Source organism: Vipera ursinii, assembly GCF_947247035.1.
Source record: "Vipera ursinii genome assembly, chromosome: 1".
NCBI classification, from domain to species: domain Eukaryota; kingdom Metazoa; phylum Chordata; class Lepidosauria; order Squamata; family Viperidae; genus Vipera; species Vipera ursinii.
The window spans coordinates 63,242,212-63,263,786 of record NC_139512.1 but is presented as its reverse complement, the minus strand read 5'-3'; the positions used below and the strand labels follow the sequence as shown (position 1 = coordinate 63,263,786).

At 39.2% G+C, this 21,575-nt stretch overlaps 1 protein-coding gene across 1 annotated transcript; it reads right to left on the bottom strand.

Moving 5' to 3' along the window:
- Positions 1–3,485: 3,485 nt before the first annotated feature.
- SCG5 (secretogranin V) lies at positions 3,486–19,570 on the bottom strand (the record flags this gene model as incomplete). Its single annotated transcript, XM_083353059.1, has 5 exons — positions 3,486–3,647; positions 4,803–4,856; positions 9,747–9,859; positions 10,761–10,910; positions 19,345–19,570. The coding sequence occupies 5 exons, from the start codon at positions 19,568–19,570 to the stop codon at positions 3,543–3,545; spliced, it is 648 nt and encodes a 215-aa protein (XP_083209185.1). The 3' UTR covers positions 3,486–3,542.
- Between the last annotated feature and the right edge of the window lie 2,005 nt (positions 19,571–21,575).

The window sequence follows — 21,575 nt, the reverse complement described above, 5'->3', positions numbered from 1 at the left end:
TAACTATTTAGATTACCTTGCTAGGCCCCAAACATGGGGCAAATACACACACACACACACACACACATATTGGAAAAACATAGTCAATCCACAATCAGTTAGTTAAAACCATAAAGTAATAAAAGTAGAATACCAAGCGTAGGGAGAAGAAAGGAAGACAATGGTTCTTTGGTTGAACAATTAAGAAGTCAAAGCTTCCAAAGGGAAATTGCTTCAAAACAGAAAATTCTAACCATCAAGGCTCTCCCATTTACTTCTACTAATTTTGGAGGTGGTGAATACTAAACTGAATAGAATATGATCTAGTGTTTTTACTACGTTCTGTGACATCAGAGATGGCAAGAGTACTCATAGCTTCCAGGCATGGCTTGTGGTGTAGAGTGCCTGGGCATTTTTAGTAACACTAATCTCTTAACCAGGAGTTCCATCAAGCAACACTACTTGAGAGTCATCTTCTTCATTTGTTTCATATTTATTTCTTTATTTGTAAATTTGGTATGCTGCTGTTATTTATAGCATTGTTTAAGTGGTCTTTCAGCTCCAGTTTGATTTACTGTTCTCATGCCAACTTTGTCTCATTTCAGACCATGGTTTACTAAAAAGAATGTAACCCTGTTGTTTTTGATACCAAAAGCATCAGCCAGTCACGAAATCAGTCAACACGGAGAGAATCCAGATAATTCATCATTATGTCAGACACTCTGTTGTAACCCAAAGTGCTATTCACTCCTGTGGAAAGGATGTCCCTATAGTTTTTCTCTGCCAACTAAAGTTGTGCCTGTTTAGTTTCTGTAAAATCTTAGCATAGCAGATGTTTGCCTCTTCTGCCTTCTCTCCCAGAACGTAAAGCACTAATGAATTGACCTTCATTTGAAAGACAGAATAAAAAATGGGCTCTTTCTGTCTGAGAGAAAATAGAGGGAGGGTGTCTCTGAGTATCAGTGATTCAGGAGCTACTTTGTGGAAACCAGGAATATTACAGTATCGTGGAGTGGATATTTTTCTGGCTTTAAATACTTAATAATGGTAGTATATGTACTTTATGAAGGAAGCTGAATACCAAATAAGCAAACCTGGCAACCATTTTCTTCTAATGGTTAATGGTATTTTTTTTCCCAATACCCACGATAGCTGTATCCTTTAACTCAGGGGTGTCAAACTCAATTTCATTGAGGGCCGCATCGGCAGTGTGGTTGCCCTCAGGGGGCCGGGTGGGTGTGGCCAGGGTGGGTGTGGCCTACTGGGTGGGCGGGGCTAGAGTGCGTATGGCCTACTGGGCGGCCAGCTCTACATTGTTCGCATCAAGGGTGTCTATGGGGGCCTGGGCAGGAGTGGGACAGATCTGAGGGTCTCTGGCAGGAGGAGGGTCTCTGGGCCAGGGCCAAGGCAGTGGGGGCCGTTCCCTCACTGTTTCCAGGATGGCTTCGCGGGCCGCTTGAAACCACTTCGCGGGCCGGATCCGGCCCCCGGGCCTTGTGTTTGACATGTCTGCTTTAACTGGACATTTGTGTGTGCACATATTAAGTAGGGATTTACAATGAACAGAAATTATACAATTGCAGACGTGATCTTCCTGAAAAGACATAATAATGATCAGGATATCTATTTCTCTGAAACAAGAGAAATGCTTCAGGGATCTAAAATGTGTACTGCATTGTTTTGAGAAAGAAAAAATCCATAAAAATCAGTGAGATGTTGTATACTATAACAGGCTATCCTCAACTTACGACCACAGTTGAGCCCAAGGTTTCTGTTGCTAAGTGAGATATTTGTTAAGTGAGTTTTGCCCCATTTTACAACTTTTCTTGCCATAGTTGTTAAGTAAATCACTGCAGAGGTTAAGTTAATAACATGATTGTTGTGAATCTGTTTTCCCCATTGACTTTGCTTGTCAGAAGGTCGCAAAAGGTGATCACAAGACCCCGGGACACTAGCCGTCATAAATATGAGCCAGTTGCCAAGTGTCTGAAATTTGATCACATGACCCTGGGACACTGTAGCCGTCACAAATATGAACCAGTTGCACAGGATCTGAATTTTGATCACATGACCATGGGGATGTTGAAATGGTCATAAGTGTGAAAAATGGTCATAAGTCACTTTTTACAATCACATTGTAACTTTGAATGGTCTGTAAACAACTGTTGTAAGTCAAGGACTACCTATATATCATTCTGGCTGACTACCTAGATCTCCTTAAATCTGTTTTATGACAAAGGTATTCCTTCTCTTTGTTTGTAGAACAGAAAGATTCTATTTGAATACAGTAGAAATGAAATATTAAAATAATGTCTTATTTTATTTTATTTTATTTTTAATTCCATTTATCTCCCGCCCTTCTCCGAAGACTCAGGGCGGCTTACAAGCTTAGCAGTAGCCTTCATTCTATGTATATGCCTGCTTATTAGGGCTTTTCACACACACCCCCAAGCGGCATTATTACAAAGTCAGCTTAATTGCCCCCAACAATCTGGGTCCTCATTTTACCTACCTCGGAAGGATGGAAGGCTGAGTCAACCTTGAGCCTGGTGGGATGCGAACCTGCACTAATTGCAGGCAGCTGGTGTTACTTAAGGAGGCATTAGCCCACTGCTCCACCAAGGCTCTTTTTATACCAGTTTGCCTGATTAGGTCTGCCATATTTGAACTTCAGAAATCCAGACAAGCAATAAGTGGCAGCAGTTAGTGTTTTCTGTATTACTTTATGCACATCTAGTGGTAATCCAGACTTTTTCAGTCTAGATATGGGAAGCACATATGTTATAATTCATGATTTAAAAACAGATAATTAATGGCATAATGTATGCATAATTAGCTAGTTCTGTACACTTAGGTGAGACAGCATTTCCTTGTAGTTGAGTGAGTAACTATCTTGCCTTCTGGGTAAAAGCACGTGCATCTCTTTACAAATAACATATTTTGCCTATAATTGGATCAAACAATTTGATTGATAATTGTCTGAAACATGTAATTTAACGAAAACAGAGAATGTTGGTTTTCAATAACAGCAAGTACCCAGATATTTATTGTGCATTATGTTATTATTTACAAACAGAAAGAGGTGAAATGATTGTTCCCAAAAAGCAATCTTTTATATCACATGAAAGTATTCAAGAACAGGAAAATCTTTAAATGTTACCAACTCTTTAGAGACTTGTTTCTTAACACCAATTTAAGTCACAATAATTTAAATTTATTAATGCTTAAAGTCAGATTCAAAGCAAGACATGATTGTGTTGATGATTATGTTGTATAACTTAACAAGAAGCAGAATCAAGTACGTAGTTGTATACCTGGGACAGCCACCCAAATCTAAAGGCAGATATATTAGATTATAACTCCCATTGGCATCTCAATAATTCGGGGAATCATTGCCCAACACATCTGAAAGAAGCCAGCTTGGTTTATATGCAGAAGACGAAATATAAATACTATAAATCCAGCTGCTTTCCAGAAACATTTATATAGGTAATAAACATGCAGCTATTATGAATATTTGAATCACTTTTTATATAATTAGTACTCAAGCCATCCATGAATCTTCATTCAGCTTCTGCTCTGTCTTTTTCTTCATCTGAAAAATGCGGAACAGATTTCTTTGCCACAACATTGTCCAATCTTTGTCCTTGTAGATAGGGATTTACATTCTGAAAAATGAAATATTTTAAAACACTTAGGAATGGGGGGAAAATCCAGATAAACAACCTAGAGCTTTCCACAGTATATGGGATGGATGCGTGTTTACTCTTGTATTTAAAATTGTACCTTAGTGTTTTCTTCCTCAAAACTCCCTATAGAGCCTTGGTGGAGTAGTGGGCTAATGCCTCCTTAAGTAACACCAGCTGCCTGCAATTAGTGCAGGTTCGCATCCCACCAGGCTCAAGGTTGACTCAGCCTTCCATCCTTCTGAGGTAGGTAAAATGAGGACCCAGATTGTTGGGGGCAATAAGCTGACTTTGTAATAATGCCGCTTGGGGGGGGACGAAAGCCCTAATAAGCAGGCATATACATAGAATGAAGGCTATTGCGAAGCACATTGATTTGTGCTTAGATTGTAAGCCGCCCTGAGTCTTCGGAGAAGGGCGGGATATAAATGGGATTAAAATTAAAAATAAATAAATAAATGGAGCATGACTTCTATTCAATAAATGGGCCAGATCTTATTTACTGAAGCAAAAGTGAGATAAGGAAGTGGAAATATGAATTACAAAATTGAATGGTCTTACTGTTCTACACTCTAAGACAATGTTCATATGATAAGCTAAACTGTATGAACAACTGTATGTTTACATTTATAATTGGGAGGGGGGTATATTTTATTTGTCAACCAGGCCAAAGACAATCTTCGTCCAGTATTTTGTTTTTCATAGGGCCATCCAGATGGGTTAAGGGTGCTACAAAAAAAACAAAGATGGCACCGTTTTAACCCAGAGTTAATACTGTGTCCTCAACAGCAACAGATTTTTATAGAACTGTCTTCCATGAGTTTACCCATTTTAAAGCTATCCAAATAAGTAGCAAGTTAAATTCTGCGTACAGAGTCTAAGCCTGGGAAAATGGAAGGGTTGCATTTAATTTTCATTTAAAAAAAATACACAACATTGGCTTGGCTACGAGTATACCGAGAAATGCTACTTTAGCATGAAGTACTGTCTCACTTATCACAAATGTTTTCTGGCAGTAAGGACTAAGTCCAGGTTTTATACGCTATTTGTAACTATCTCAACAATCTGATTTTATTTGCATTCTTGCCTGATTCTACGCTGGTAGTAAATGAAAACAAGTTGTGTGCGAAAAATTACCCTTTTCTTTCTTTTCGGTTCACCTTTCATTTTCTCAAAGAGTAAATTCTTATTCTGTAAAACAAAGCAAAAAAAAAGAATACAAAGTGTGGATTAGATTTGTAACTTCTTTTCAAGCAAGACTTTGCGCCATCTAAATATTATCATATGGATATTTTGGAAAGCATTTTCCCAGAGAATGCCGTGTTGTTGAAAAGATAAACCACAAGAAAACAATTGGATTACTGCAACTATTAATAAAATATTTGCTATTCTTTGGGGATCTTAAGTGTCATCAGCTATTACAACAATAGGGAATATATGATAATTCTAAGTTACATGACGGTTTTAATCTTCGCTGTCTCAGTGAGGTAGGAGTAAAAATGGAAAAGTATCAACCACAGCAGGACAGAGGCTTTGTCTGAATGAGATCCTTTCCAGTAAAGGGAATCTGAGAGATAGATCCACCCACGTATTTACTGCCAGAGACAAGTGCAAGATGGGGACTTGCCCTGATGGGAAGTCTGGCCATAGATCCAAGGCCTTGGAAACCATTTATCAGTCAGACAAAGCAACAGTGTATTGGATAGACCAGGGGTCGGCAACCTCGGCTCTTTTATGACTCGTGGACTTCAACTCTCAGAATTCCTGAGCCAGCATAGCTGGCTCAGGAATTCTGGGAGTTGAAGTCCACGAGTCATAAAAGAGCTGAGGTTGCCGACCCCTGGGATAGACTATTAATATTGATTTAGTATGTGGTTGCCATTAATATGGCAAGACCAGGCTTGCCAGACTCTGAGACATAACTGCCTATTTTATGAAGTCTACATTTGGATTGTATCTAACTGTGTCTGTCCATAAGCAGAAAGACTATCACAGCTGGAACAGATTCTCCCTTTTCATGCCGCCCTGTGGACTACTTGGAAAGAGAGAAAGGAGGAAAGAAAAGAGAAGTTCTATTGTAGTCATATGGATGTTCCCCTTAAGTTGAAATTTAAATATGTTTCTTATTACTGCTTCCCTTGCCACCTTCTATTTTTAATTAATGTTACTGTTATAGATACTTTTTTCGTTTTAAAAAAGACCCTGGTCTTCCTTTTCGGAAATAAACCAATCTAAAATTCTTTTAATATAATGAAGCCAAATTTGATTTGGGAAAAAGAAGAGTTTCACAATAACAGGAGAAGATGGCTATGACTTTCAGCTCCAACCTTTATAACTAATCCCACACATTGCTGTATTTCATAAATGTTGCAAGCTCAAGTACAGGCTGGAATGTCAGACACATGCTCCACAGATTTGATTTCCATTGGAATTATAATGTGGACCCCAAAAAGAAAACGTTACAGCAAAAATGATTAGGAGGAACAATTGTGTTTTTAAAAGCATAATGCTGTAATAAGGAGAGTTAACAAAAGAATAATTCCTGAATGAAGTAAGGATTTCTGAGAAACAAATACTTTAACATGCTAAAGTGATTTCTGCCTAACTTAATCTGCTGGTGCTTCTCATATTAATTTAAGTCCAAGTTCACAAGACATAGCTTTTGTTTGACCTCAACTATTTCATCTCTGCTGTGCCAAAGAGACAAGGAAATGGGGATGAAGCTGGCCAAAAAGACATTCTTGGCTGCAATAATTTGTGCAAACTCACTTGGGGGAAAATCAATTTAACATGCAAAACACAATAGGAGACAAGTACTTTATTTCCTCTTAGAAGCGGTGTTTTATTTATAATTTCCCTTAACATACTGTTTCACCTAAATCTCCCTTACAAAAATAAGTTTTTTGACATTTTTAAAGATACACTGCAATTAATTTAAAAGCAGACTAAGAGCTAAAAAACTGCCCACTTTGCGCAATTGTTTTGGTTAAAGAAATATTTGATTTGTTTCATTTTGTTTGGGTATATGTTAAGACCGTAACTAATGCAAATATACTGTAAGAGCAGGCAGCAGCAGAGTTCAGATAAGGTAATGAAATTGAAATAAGATCTCACTCCTGCAGTAAAGGTAAATCTGAAAATATAGCATGCCCTAGAAGTTCTGCAAAAAAAAAAAGCATTCTGACTTCTGGGTGAAATGTCTACCATCTTTTGATCCCATTTCTACCAAAGAGGAACTAACAGCATTTTCTACATCACAGGACTTGGTTTTAGAAAGAGCCAAAAGCATCACAACTTCAACCCTAAAATACACACAAAATGAGGTTTGCAAAGAATGAACAGATGTCCACAGGGTGACTTCAAATGTATATATTCAACTCTCACAGATTTTGAACTACTTCTTACTGCATGCACATTAGTGTTATTATATCTGCTTTGGACATAAAATAGTATTATCAAAGAACATCAACAGAACCAATTTGAAGCACTAAGGCCATTTCTGTTTTGTACATTTAATTTATATTCCAACATACTTTTAGACTGTAATTTATATCTATGAAGTATAATAACAGGCATAAAGGAAAACAATACCATCTGAATTCAACCTGCTTTCAAAGTACGGTAAGTTGGTAATTTGTTTGATGATAATTGCTAAAAGGTTAGTACAACAAATGAAAATTATTTGAAATAAATATAAATTATTATATTCTGAAGTGTGGAATAAAATATATTGTAAAGTTGTCAGCTACTTTAAAGAAATAATTCCAATGTCAAATTTCTCTAAAATCTCACACATGTAATACTGTTAAATACATCCCATATCAGCATGTTTTTATGTTAAAAATAGAGTAACTGCTCCAAAATAACTTTTTGTGTTAGACAGAATATATTCTGTAACTATAACTATGTTAACTCTTAATTTAATATTCTGGAATTGGACCCTTACACAATGATATTTAAACAACCATAATTTATGTGTGTGTGTGTGTGTGTGTTGTTGTTGTTGTTGTTAGAAAAAATACTATGCTTTCAAAAGGACTTAGGTATCCTATCTAGAATTAACAAGCTTTGTAAGATCTGGTCTGTCTATATCTGATGTAAAATCAGTTTGGATGCAGTAACAAAATAAATAAGAATGTACAAAGGAGTCTTTGTCCATGTAAGATACAGATAAGTCTGGTAGTTCATAAATGGATTCTACCTATTTCACTACCAGAAGGCCAAGTTGCAGGAATTTATTCATCCACTGTTGTGATTAGAGATTTAAATGACTTCAGTGCCTTAAAATACCTTGTATTAACTTTGGCTGGTATGTTACCTTTGAACTTACCTGTGCTAGACTTCATTGAGATTACTGCAATATGGTTGTTTCTTTCTTTTGTTCAGATTATTCTAAACATGGCAGCAACATTATGAACTGAGATAGGACAGTGAAACACCTCCGTAACTGCATTTAAAAGTCTAATTAAAAATGCTGTTTCTATTTTAAAAGTTGTCTATAGTTTAAAAGACTCACACATAAGTCAACATTTAAAATCTTCTTCCAAGTCTCTTTTTCAATTACTCCCACTAAATGGGATCCTTCGAAGGAGTAAAATTTCTATATTAGTCACTGTATTCTGAAAAGGGTTTGCCTGTTGCTGTACTTGAAATATTTTCAATACCATGTAAAGAGTTTTCATTTATGAAAGTAATTTTAATGGAAATCCTCAAACTAAATGTATTAGTAAATGCCCTTCAATTCTGAGATTACTCCGTTTCATTTTATTACTATGTTTATGCTGCTCTTTTGTACCAATTTTATGCTTATTATCTTATATCTTATAGCCGTGGTGACGCAGTGGTTAGAATGCAGTATTGCAGACTACTTCTGCTGACTGCCAACAGTTCAGCAGTTCGATTCTCACTGGCTCAAGATTGATTCAGACTTCCATCCTTCCGAGGTCCGTAAAATGAGGGCCCAGATTGTTGGGGGCAATATGTTGACTCTGTAAACCAGGGCTTTTCAACCAGTGGTACGGGTACCACCTGTGGTACAATGGCACGTGGCAGGTGGTACACGACCATCCTAGAAAAGTGGTAGTGAGGGTGGGGAATGAGCTGAACCGGTGGCAGCACCGCACAAGCCTAAGTGAGAGGTGGCTGGAGCTAGGCGACTGGTGGTACTCAGATGTTGCCATATCCTAAAAGTGGGACAATGGGTGAAACAGCTGAAAAGCCCTGCTGTAAACCACTTAAAGAGGGCTGTAAAGCACTGTGAAGCGGTATATAAGTCTAAGTGCTATTGCTGTTTTGTTTTTTAAATTATTTTTACATTTCTTTATTACACATTGCCTAAATTCTTTAGATTACTGGATAGTATATAAATGCCGTAGGTAATGAGCAATACAATCTTCCAATGAAGATTAAGGAAATTCAGTCCACTAATTTCAGCGATAAAATTTAGTATATGTCTAGTAATTACAGCATCCAAGTGAATTTCAAGGGACTCTGGCAGGAAATACTTTAAATCCCAGCAATATATTTGTGGTCACAAGCAAGTGCTTTATAGTTCTCAATGTAGTAGTACAAGAATGAATTATTTGAGTTGGCATAAATGAATCATTTGAGTTAAACATCTGGTACATTTACCAAAGATTGCAACATTAATCAAGCACAGTACAAAAAACAAGAATTTTTGTTGACTGCCTAAAATCCTTAAGAATCATGTAAGAATCTGGCAATGTAAACATAAAGTGGAATCAGCTGTATTTGTTGCATCATTATCTTGGACTTAAAGTAGAAGAACTATTCCCAGCCATTGCATTTGAGCACAGCAGAGATGGATAATCCTTGCAATGCTGCTTCTTTATTTTCTGTAACACTGTTTACATACAAACATACATACACACACACACACACACATCCTTATACTGTATGTAAATTAAAGTATAGGATTTTTTTTCATAAATGAGGTCTTTCAGAGAACATTTATTAAAATACATGGACACAGAAATATTTTATTAATAGTTAAATAAGAGAACATTTAACTGATTGAGCACTTATTTTTAGGTTTATAAAAAATAAACACGATTTACATACCCACTTACTAATGCTTGGGTAGTCATGTTCTGGATCAAAAAGATGCTGATGAAGTTGATAGTCTTTGCTGAACTCTGCTGTGTCTGGTGTGTTTTCAAGACATCCATCATCAACTACAAAACATTTTGGAGAACCTGAGCAGTTTCTCATGTTTAAAATTTATATATATATATATATATATATATATATATATATATATATATATATATATATATATATATATATCAGAAACATATGCAATTAATTTTATTTAAAAAGTATGGGAGATGAAAAAAATACACTTTTCTTCAAAACAGAACTCTTGGGGTAGTTAAATAATTTCCACGGTTCTTTGGAGCAGATACAAAGTAAAATTAATTTCTCCTAGGATCATGGGAGGGTTAAAAACTATAATAAACAGATGCTTGGATATTAATCCAGTAATGTATATTTATATTTGTACTTACAGACATTTCTATGCTACACAAATCTTTAATATTTTGTTGTATGGTTGATTGTAGCCTAAACTGAGAATTTATAGAGATTCCTGACCACTACCCAGAATATTTATGTGCATATTGGGTATAACTGTCATAATCATTTGGGATAATGCATTTATTTAAATCTTAAGGTGATTGGCTTCTTTAGTTCAGAAAATGAGAATTTGTCCATTAGGTAAATATGTGGTCAAGATTGAAAGGTAATTCATTGTCATCTTATTACCATACCTCATCAGCCTGGTTAAGTAGACCAGACTAAGGAAACTAGAACTAGACTTGATTTAATACTTAAATATAATAATTATATAAATATATTCTGTATGTATCATTTCTTAGCCTTTGATCCTTTCCTATAAAAAACTAGTATTTCAACAAATGCATCTTAGAAGTAGAATACTATTTTGGATTCTTTAATCTGTATAACTGTGCATGTCATTTTCTGAAGAAAAAAACTGAATTATTTTATAGCATAATTTAGATCTAGTTCCTCAGTATAAAGCTACATCAAATCCTGTAGTGAGTTCATACAACTTACCTGTTTTTCCAATTGGGCAAGGATTTGGAGGATCTGGATATCCCTGATCTTCACTAAAATCCTTTGGTATGTTATCACCTGTCAACTCAGCTACAATGTTTGGAATATTCCCATAAGGACCCAAATGCTGCAAACCTTCATGGGCACCACCTAATAAACACAAATTGCACACAAATCACAATGAGTTTGAAAAAAAATACTATTCTTTCCATGAGTTTGATTAAACATAAAATCAAATCTTATGTTCATCTAACTTCAGTGGACATCACTTAAGCAGGGCACAAAATCCTGTCTGCTTCTTCTTAACATCATTCCATATTCATTTCTCTTAAGACAATGTATTATGTCTAGTTAGTTGCTACACTTACACTAGGCATATGAAATTAAAATTAAACCATGGTCAGCAATGGCAGCCACAACACAATGGTTAAAATGGGAGACTCTATAATAGTCTAAAGAACAAAGTCATGATATAAAGTGGTGAATGAACATGATGAAAACAGAGATAGATTCGAAAAAATGAATGGTCTCTGTGTAAAGTAGCTATGGTTTCCTCAGCTCCTGCTTTTACTATTATATATTCTTTTTTTTTTTTGCACTCTGCATAAAGTTGCTTATCCCAGAAAGAAATAGTGGGATGAGTGTGTGTGTGTGTGTGTGTCTAAAATTGTCACCATCTTATTTCATTCTTTGATAAAGTGACTAAACTAGTAGACCAACAAAATGGTGTGAACATGGTATACTTAGGTTTCAGTAAGGCAGGGGTGTCAAACTCAATTTCATTGAGGGCCGCAGCAGCATTGCGGTTGCCCTCAAGGGGCCAAGTGAGTATGGCCAGGGTGGGCGTGGCCTACTGGATGGGCGTGGCTAGACTGCGTATGGCCTACTGGGTGGGCATGGCCAGCTCTACATCATTCGCATCAAGGGTGCCTATGGGGGCCTGGGCAGGAGTGGGACAGATCTGAGGGTCTCTGGCAGAAGGAGGGTCTCTGGGCCAGGGCCAAGGCAGTGGGAGCCGTTCCCTCACTGTTTCCAGGATGGCTTCGCGGGCCACATGAAACCACTTTGCGGGCCGGATCCGGCCCCCGGGCCTTGTGTTTGACATGTCTGCAGTAAGGCATTTGATAAAGTAAACCACAACCTACTCCTTGGTAAGCTAGAAAAAGGTGGAATAGACAACATCACCACCAGATGGATCTGTAGCTGGCTGGCAAATTGAACTCAACGAGTAGTCCTCAATGGCACTACATCTGCATGGAGAGAAGTAAGCAGTGAGGTACCACAAGTTTCTGTCTTAGGCCCAGTACTCTTCAATATCTTCCTAAATAACTTAGATGAGGGAATTGAAGGAGAACTCAAATTTGCAGATGACACCAAACTGACAGGAGTAGCCAACACACCAGAAGACACTCAGGATCCAAAAAGATCTAGACAAACTTGAACAATGGGTCCTATCCAACAAAATGAGTTTCAATGTGGAGAAAAGCAAAGTTTTACATTTAGGTAGGAAAAATCAAAGGTACAAGTACAGATTGGGCAAGACCTGGCTTAAAAACAGTAACTGTGAGAGGGACCTTGGAGTCCTAGTGGACGATCACTTGACTATGAGCCAGCAGTGTGCAGCAGCAACCAAAAAAGCTAATATAATCATGGGTTGTATAAACAGAGGCATAGAATCAAAATACTAGTACTTTGTACTAGTACTAGCGAAGTACTAGTACCACTTTACAAAGCCCTAGTAAGACCACCCCTGGAATACTGCAGCCAATTTTGGTCACCATATCACAAAAAAAGATTTTGAGAGTTTGGAAAAAATTCGGAAAAGAGCAACTAAGATGATCAAAGAACTAGAGACTAAAATATACGAAGAATAGCTGCAGGACTTGGGTTTGGCTAGTCTAAAGAAAAGAAGAAATTTGGAAGACATGATAGCAGCATTCCAGTATCTGAGTGGCTGCCACAAGGAAGAGGGGGGTCACGTTATTCACCAGAGCACCAGAGGACAGGATGAGAAACAATGGTTGGAAACTGATCAAAGAGAGAAGCAACCTGGAATTAAGGAGAAACTTCCTGACAGTGAGGACAATCAACCAGTGGAACAGCTTGCCTCCAGAAATCGTGGGCGCTCCATCGCTGGAGATTTTTAAGAAGAAACTAGAGAGTCACTTGTCTGAGATGGTATAGGTTCTCCTGCTTGAGCAGGGGGTTAGACTAGAAGACCTCCAAGGTCCCTTCCAGCTCTATTCTATTCTATTCAATGAAAAGTTCCTTACAGACAGGCTTTATTGAGTCATTAAAATGTACCTTCCTTGTGTACCAATTTGCCAAGAACAAGTTTGGTGCAGAGACCCAGTTTGGTGTTGTGATTAAGGCATCAGGTATTAACTGGAAGTCTGTGAGTTTTAGTTCCACCTTAAGTACAAAGCCTGTTGGATGTCACTCTCAGCCTTAGGAAGGACGCAATGGCAAACCATTTCCAAATGGTTTGCCAGGAAACATTGCAGGGACTAATCCAAGCAGTTGCCAGGAATCAACATTGATTTGAAGGCATAAAATAAATAAAATAAAAATGCCAAGAAAATGCCCACATATGTCAATCCTCTGAGATACCTAGTAGAGTCGACAATGTTACAATATTCTACCACATAAAGAAAGGGGCAGGATAGAAACAATTTTTCCCCATGCAATTTTAAAAGTGTGCAATAGCCACTATAAAACAGCCAGGTATACATAACAAACCCAGATACGTAGTGTCTGTTAAAAATTAACACAGTATAGCAGAGAAAATTTGTTTTCACCTCTTATCTTGAAAATCATTTGCACTCCATTACATCTACATGTAACTACAAGTCTGAGGCTTTTAATGTCTTGGCAGCAATAGCTGTCTACTTTATTTATTAGCCATGACTGCTACCTGCTCATTGAGCAGGAGTCATGAGTCTAGCAGGACCCTCAGACTGTGCACTGGATCAGTGTGTGGCAGTATAGTACTGTTGAATATCAGTATTGTTGAAATGAAGATCAAACATCTCCACACTAAAATATGTTGAAAAAACATAGAAAACTGATGGCTGAAAAAGACCTAGTGGTCCATAGAGTCTGCCCTTTAAGTTTTTATTTGTTTACTTCTTAATTTTATTTATTTATTTAATATATTGTTGTTGTTGTTATCTTGTTGTCAAGGTTCCAACTGATGAACCCAACCAAGCAAACACTTTCGAGACATTTAAGTTTAAGTTTAAGTTTATTGAATTTATATACCGCCCTTTTCCCGTAGGACTCAGGGCGGTTTACAAGGTAATTAAAAACATCAATACAATACAAAAGTTAAAAACAATTAAAAATAATTAAATTTGATCCGTGAAAAATATAAAACCCCCAATTAAAAACTCATTTGACTCTCTTAATGTAAAACTTTATTGAGTACATCATTTCGGCATTAATGAAAGCAAAACCAGCTCTGGCAAGACTCCTTCCAAACCCATACAGTAAAAGCATTGAATTCTCCTTCCTCCCTCTGAGTCAGGTCATGTTGCCCAATCAAGTGGGAAAATATTGTTATGAGAAAGCATCAATAGGTCTGGCCAGACACCTAGTGTAACGTCCTTGAGTCTCACAGTCTGGCTTCTTAATCCTTGAAGTCTGCATTCCAAACCTCTCTGCTCCCTCCAAGTTCTTGGCACGCTGAGAAGCAATATTTCTTGCACCAGCAAAACCATGCTTTGAAACGTGACACTTGTTTTATTTTTTCTTTATGTTTTTAATTTTTTTGTCGGATGATAGACATGTATTTATCCCAAGCATTTTAAACTCAGTTGTTGATGATTGACCTACTTGGTTCCAAGCTTCCACTACTCTTTCTGGGAAGAAATACTTTTTAACATTACTTTTGAACTTCCTATTTTTAAAGTTTTAAATGTTTGCCAACATTTCTCTGACTAATACACAAAGTCATTTTTTCTACCCATATATATTTTAGCTTCTTGCAGTTCAAGATCCCACAAGTCATCACCTCAGTGTCTCTCTTTTTCCCAGAAGACAGTAAAAAAAATCCCTGATGTTAATATCTTCTTTCTGCACTCTTAAATACCTCCATAGATTGTGCAAATCATGTTCTTCATGAAACATCATGAACTGTTTATCTTGTGAGGGAGAAGGATGGCAGAAGCAAGCTCTGATTGCTTTCTTACAGTAATTCAAACATCCCATTCCTTCTTGCATTGCATTTTTAATGTTAGGCTTACTGGAACCTCGCAAATCCAGAATCAAAATAATGCAGGGTGAAATGTGACACTTGCTATCGCAACACATGAACAATTGCCCACTTGATAAATCAGGAAATAGTAGCTGGGAAAGAACAGACATGGGGAGTAACAATCTAATGCACCAAAAGTTGATTCTGCAAAGAATCTTCATTTCAGCCTTAGTCACCTACAGATTCTCTAGTCTGCCAAACTGTATACAGCATCAATTGCTAAAACTTGCTGGAAATTAGTTTTGAAGTTGTCATAATATCTCTCTTACACCCCACTTCTGCCCCTGCCATCGATGTCAACTTGGTAACTGGAATCACCATGCACTTCATCCCTTTTTCTATCTCAGTCCTGGAAGATTTATTTTCCTCAAAGTTTCTCTGAAATATAAACAACTGATGGAAATGATTCTCCAAAGATGTGTGAAGCTAATGATACATTGATATGCATGACAGCCTGCTACTTTGTTATACATTTTAAGGATTCGGAAAATGTGGGCTATGACCACCAGGATTGCCAATTTTTTAGGCTCAGGGCTATGCAAGACAAACAGAAATCAAAGCCAGTGGCAAGTTACTCCTAAAACTTGCTCTCTTTTGCCTGAGTAAGCCCACCGGGAACAGGTTTGGTATCCCAATGTTTGAAAATGTCTGTGATGCAGAGATTAAAATTGAATTATTAAAAAATAAACAGTATATTTCATCCTTGCTTAACTATAAACATGATGAAGTTCTATAATTGCTTGTAATCACAGAGTAATGGAATCACAGGATTGCAAAGGCTGAGAAGACTGCCTTATGTGATAGAAGGAACTCAGTGGCTATATATCAAATATCTGTTCTTATTTCATAAGCAATTTGTTTTACAAGTTTTGCTTTTGCCAGCAAGCTTTTCAAACTGGCAAGCTCTGTACATGATGTAAATGGTGGAAGGTTACAGAATTAAAAAAAAACAGAAGAAAAGGCAATGAAAAATAAATCCATGTTGCTGGTGCTGGAAATTACAATGTGTTTTTGATAGTCTCACTTTAAATTTTAACAGCCTTCAGGTAAAGTGTATCAGATCTGATTATTTAATATTCATTTAAAGGCTTGATCAGCAATACCCAACTGTAAGTTCTCTGTAACAATATATCTGAATGTTCAATTTTTATTTTAAATGCATCAGGTATGGGATGAGCTGCTGAAATTTTCTCTGTTTTTTTATACTCCTGAAGTAGAAAATTCCCTTCATGAATATTTGAGAATAGCATATTTTCCACATGCTCTTCTGAAATGCTGAAATAATACAAAATCAAATAGAAATAATATTGACACAAAGGATCGACGAATGTGATGGGTTTCCTTCCCAGGAGAGGTTGTAGAACTATCATCAAATCATCATCAAACCAAAATATTATCAGAATTATAATACTGTATGACTTTACAATACTGCATCTTTACAATACTCTGTCCTTAAAACATAAGTTATCTCTGAATATCCTGGCTCTGAAGATATTGCTTCCATATACAGAAGAAAATATGAGATCAGGCACGGGTTTTCCATTAGTATGCAATCAACATAAATAAGGATTTTGTAGGAAACGTGGTTGATGGTGATTTTATCTCCATCGTCTTGTATGCAACACATTTTCATTAAATGTCTACGGAGACATTTTCAGTCATCTGGTCATGGTTGTCTCAAAGGTTCTTTTCCAAAATGCAACTGGACTTTGTTTTTCCTTTTTTATTAAATATTACAATCTAATACAGCATTATACAGAGCAAATCTCACTGAGGGTTATTATAAGTTATTTCTAGATAATTTAATTTAATTTAATAACATTTATATACCGCCCTTCTCCCTGAGGACTCAGGGCGGTTCACAGGGCAGAATAAAATAGCAAATACAAACATTTAAAAAAGATTAAACAATTGCCCTAGTTAAAAACAATGGAAATACAGCACTAAAAACCCCAAGAAAAATTAAAAGACCAAAGATAAAACAACCCCAGCAATCCCCATCAGGCTAGGCCAGCTTGTACAAACAGAAATGTCTTAAGATCGCGACGAAAGGAGCGAAGATCGGGCGCCATCCGGAGCTCTACCGGTAGCTGATTCCACAGCTCCGGAGCGCCCACAGAGAAGGCTCTCCCCCTGGGGGCCACCAATCGACATTCTCTGATCGGTGGCACCCTGAGGAGGCCCTCTCTGTGGGAACGCACAGGGCGCAGGGAGCTTGATGCCGGCAGCAGATGTTCCCTGAGGTACTCCGGCCCCATGCCATGGAGTGCTTTGAACACCGTTACCAGTACCTTGAATCTCACCCGGAAGACAACTGGCAACCAATGCAGCTCACGGAGCAGAGGTGTAACGTGGGAGTATCGGGAGACTCCCAACACCACTCTCGCGGCTGCATTCTGTACCAGTTGGAGCTTCCGGGTGGTCCTCAAGGGCAGCCCCATGTAGAGAGCGTTGCAGTAGTCCAGACGAGAGGACACGAGCGCATGAGTGACCGTGCATAGATCATCCCGGCTAAGATAGGGCCGCAACTGACGCACCAGGCGAACCTGTGCGAAGGCCCCCCTAGTCACAGCTCCTATATGGTCTTCCAAGGTGAGCCGTGAATCTAGGAGGACCCCCAAGTTGCGAGCCCTATCTACGGGGGGTAATAGTTCACCCCCCATAGCCAGAGGTGGAATGTCCGAATAAACCCGGGATGAAGGTATGCAAAGCCACTCAGTCTTGTCGGGGTTGAGCTGGAGTCTGTTCCTCCCCATCCAGACCCGAACCGCCTCCAGGCAGCGGGACATCACGTTGAGGGCATCACTGGGGTGGTTTGGGGTCGAAAAGAAAAGTTGGGTATCATCAGCATACTGATGATACCCAACTCCAAAGCCACGAATGATCTCACCCAGCGGCTTCATGTAGATGTTGAACAGGAGAGGCGAGAGGACCGACCCCTGAGGAACTCCACAAATGAGAGACCTCGCGGTCGACCTCTGCCTCCCTGCCAACACCGACTGCGAACGTCCCAAGAGATAGGAGGAGAACCACTGTAAAACTGTGCCTCCCACTCCCAGTCCCCTGAGACGCCGCAGCAAGATACCATGGTCGATGGTATCGAAAGCCGCCGAGAGGTCTAATAGGACTAGGACAGAGGAATGCCCCCTGTCCCGAGCCCTCCAGAGATCATTCACCAGCGCGACCAATGCCGTCTCCGTGCTGTGCCCGGGCCTGAAACCCGATTGGTACGGGTCTAGATAATCCGCTTCATCCAGGACCAGAGGGAGCTGATGCGCCACCACACTCTCAACAACCTTCGCAAGAAAGCGAAGGTTGGAGACAGGACGAAAGTTGTTCAATACAGCCGGGTCCAGGGCAGGCTTCTTGAGGAGAGGCCTCACCACCGCCTCCTTCAAGACGGCGGGGAAGATACCCTCACTCAAAGAAGCCGATATAACTGCCTGGAACCAGCTGCGTGTCCTCTCCCGGGCTGCATAAACCAGCCAGGAAGGGCACGGGTCCAGTAAACATGTGGTGGTGCTCAGCCTCCCCATGATCCTGTCCACTTCCTCCGGAGTCACAGAATCAAACTCCTCCCAGGTGATATCGACAAGACCACCCGTGGCTTGTCTAGGCTTGCCTAGGAATTCATTGCAACATTTACTCTTAACTTTAACAATCCCCCAGTTTCAATTTATACCAATAATAATGTATGTCTCTAAATGACCTTGAATGATTGTACACAGCAATTTAAATATGAAGTAGGGCCACTGACATCTCTAATATGCTTACTTATTTTTTTCTTGTAAAGGAATGAAAGGAAATCTTCCCCCCAAAAAAGTGTGTTAGTAGCAGATAAATTGCTGTTAACATAGAATGATTTGTACTGCAAACAACTTAGATGTTGTTCCATTACACCCTTATAAAACCATTTGGCTTCCACTCAATTCTTGAGAGGCAGTGCGCCATCTGCTGATTAAAAAGTACAAAATACAGGTTTTAGCAGATTTCTAGTTTGTACATCCAGTACTCAACAGCCACCTAATGTTGAAACAAAGAATAACACAGCATTGATCCAGAAAGCGTGTTGCAATATATAGATGAATACTTTTGTCCAATGATGAATCTGGAAATCACCAGATCAAGGAAAGGGTTTTATGTAATTCCCTAATATATAAAATAGGGGATACTATAAAAGCTATAAAGATGTTCCCATGCTGGCTGAGAATCCTGGAAACAGTAGTCCAACAAATCTGGGGGGGGGTAATATATTTGGGGAAAATCAGGATAGAATGTCAATACTGTCTTTAATAATTTCATTAATAATTCAGAGACATAAATGTTTACCTTCGATATTTTGTGGGCCTATGAGATTCATTGCTTGATGGGCTGGATATTCCACTCTGGGTCTTGCAATGCCCAACTGTTCCATCACACCATGCAGAAGTCTTTGGATGTCAGCTTCAGAAACTCTGTCTGTGCTCCTAGCACTGTGGCTGAAAGTCAAAGCCAGCCTGCAGGCCAGCAGAAGTAACAGGCTGCAGAACAAGGTTGAAGTCATGGCGATACCCATCTATATTCTGTCACCTATGCAAAGACAACAAGGAACTCGGTGAATGATGAAATGAAATGCCATGTTCCTCCTTTTCCCCAACACCTGAATTATGGTCTGGTCCAGTGGAGCAGGCATTTGGGGAAGAAGGGATCTTTAAGACAAACATTACAACAAATATCAAAACTCAAGTTCATTATTATCTATTTCCACATGAACCGAAAGGCAAGTGATGATGGCCTGGTAAAATCAGTTTGAAAACTGATATTCAGCTTCTCAGAGGCTTTATGAGGAAGCCTGCAATCTATTCATTGAATTCTATCCAGTTTTTTCTTTATTTAGTTATCAACTTTCCGGTTCTGAGAGGTTTAGCAAATGCAAAGAAGAGGCTGGGACTTCAGACTTTGGGCTGCTCACGTCCAAATTAACAGGATTTCAAAATTGGGCTCTAGTCTATTTCTAAGCACCAATCATTTTCCAATGAAATATTACAGTGCCCTTCCTCTCTTCCAAGCTGTGCTGTGCATTTAATATGGGAAGGCTAGGAAACAGCTTCTCAGATGCGTCAAGAGGCTGGCAGCCTATCACATTCACTACATCAAATAAATATTATCATCTCTTTGCCTTTCTGTCCCCATTTGACTTTGCTTCCTGGAGGCCGAAGGCTCCCTTTAGTTCCCTCAAAGGGGATTCCTTCAAATGGCAGCAGCGATTAATCAGAGAAAATCTAACAAACGAAGCTGATGTCAATCTTGTGTTCCTAAACATTTGCAATCAAACCTTCCAATTCGGCTTCTTCACAATGCATGCTGGGAAAAGCCATGTCCTATTTCTGCACCATTATTATTATTATTATTATCATTATAAAAGCAAGGGGAGGAGGGACAGAAGCAGAGCGCACATGGGGAAACATTCACTAATACTCATTTTAGCCTGACACAGACAGGATTTGTGGTCATTTTACTATTTCCAATTGAACTGCTTTCTAGGTGCATTTCTCCTCTTGTGCATTTCCCCAAAGATACAGATAATTTCACCAGATAGGAATCGGCTAAGAATAAAGGTCGGTGTGACCCCCCCCCTCCCCTTGCCTTTCTATTTAACTCCTCCCAGAACTGTATTATTTCTCTTGTACTAGAAATTTTTTTAAAAAAAAAACAAACAAACCCATCTTGCCATAAAACCGAGAAGGATGCTAACAGCAAAGAAGAGTAAAGAACAGCCAGCCCACGGCAACTTCTTTCCGTCGCAGATGCCCCACAGTATAAAAACCGTAGCCCGCCACCTCTCTCTCTCTCTCTCTCTCTCTCCCTCCCCCTCCAGCCCTTCCCTCCCTCCGAGCCGCCCGGGCATCCACAGAGCTGCCGAGAACCCATCGGGCGTTGCACTCACGGCTTCTATCCGGTGAGGGAGGATGGCTGCGCTCTTCTGGCCCAGGCGCGACGCCGGAGGAGAAGCAATGGCTGAACGCGTGCGCTGGGGGAGCTCCGTGATCACAGCTTTGCCTCTGCCATCCTCCTACCTCCCCCCCACCCACCAGCCCCGGCCCCGGCCCCCGCTCGTGCTTTTCCTTCCGTCCGTGGCGTGTGCGTGAATGGTTGCCAGGATTCCCGGAAGTTAGATCGCAATCCCCCGACAGCTGGCCTTTTCGCACCCCATCGCACAGACAGACCGCAAGGATGCCCAAGCAGGCTTTGTCTGGTTTTTTTTTTTTTTTGGCTAATCTCTCTGGAGTTGATCGTTTCGGATAGAGGGATGAATATATATGGATTTATTTATAGAAATGAAATTTAAGTAAGTCAGCATTAGTCAGCCAACGTCGACCTTCCCCTGCTGCTAGTGTAAAATGTGTCGGACTAGAATTGCCATCATAAATTGAGGACAGTTGAGCAAATATAATTTCTTTTCCAGGCTCACCTACTTTACAATCAGTTTGACTATTCTTCTCTAAGGAACTCTTCCCCTTCCCCCACCCCCTTTTCTCACGAGGCTAGGATGCTAAACTGTGAAATATGATTTGTCCAGG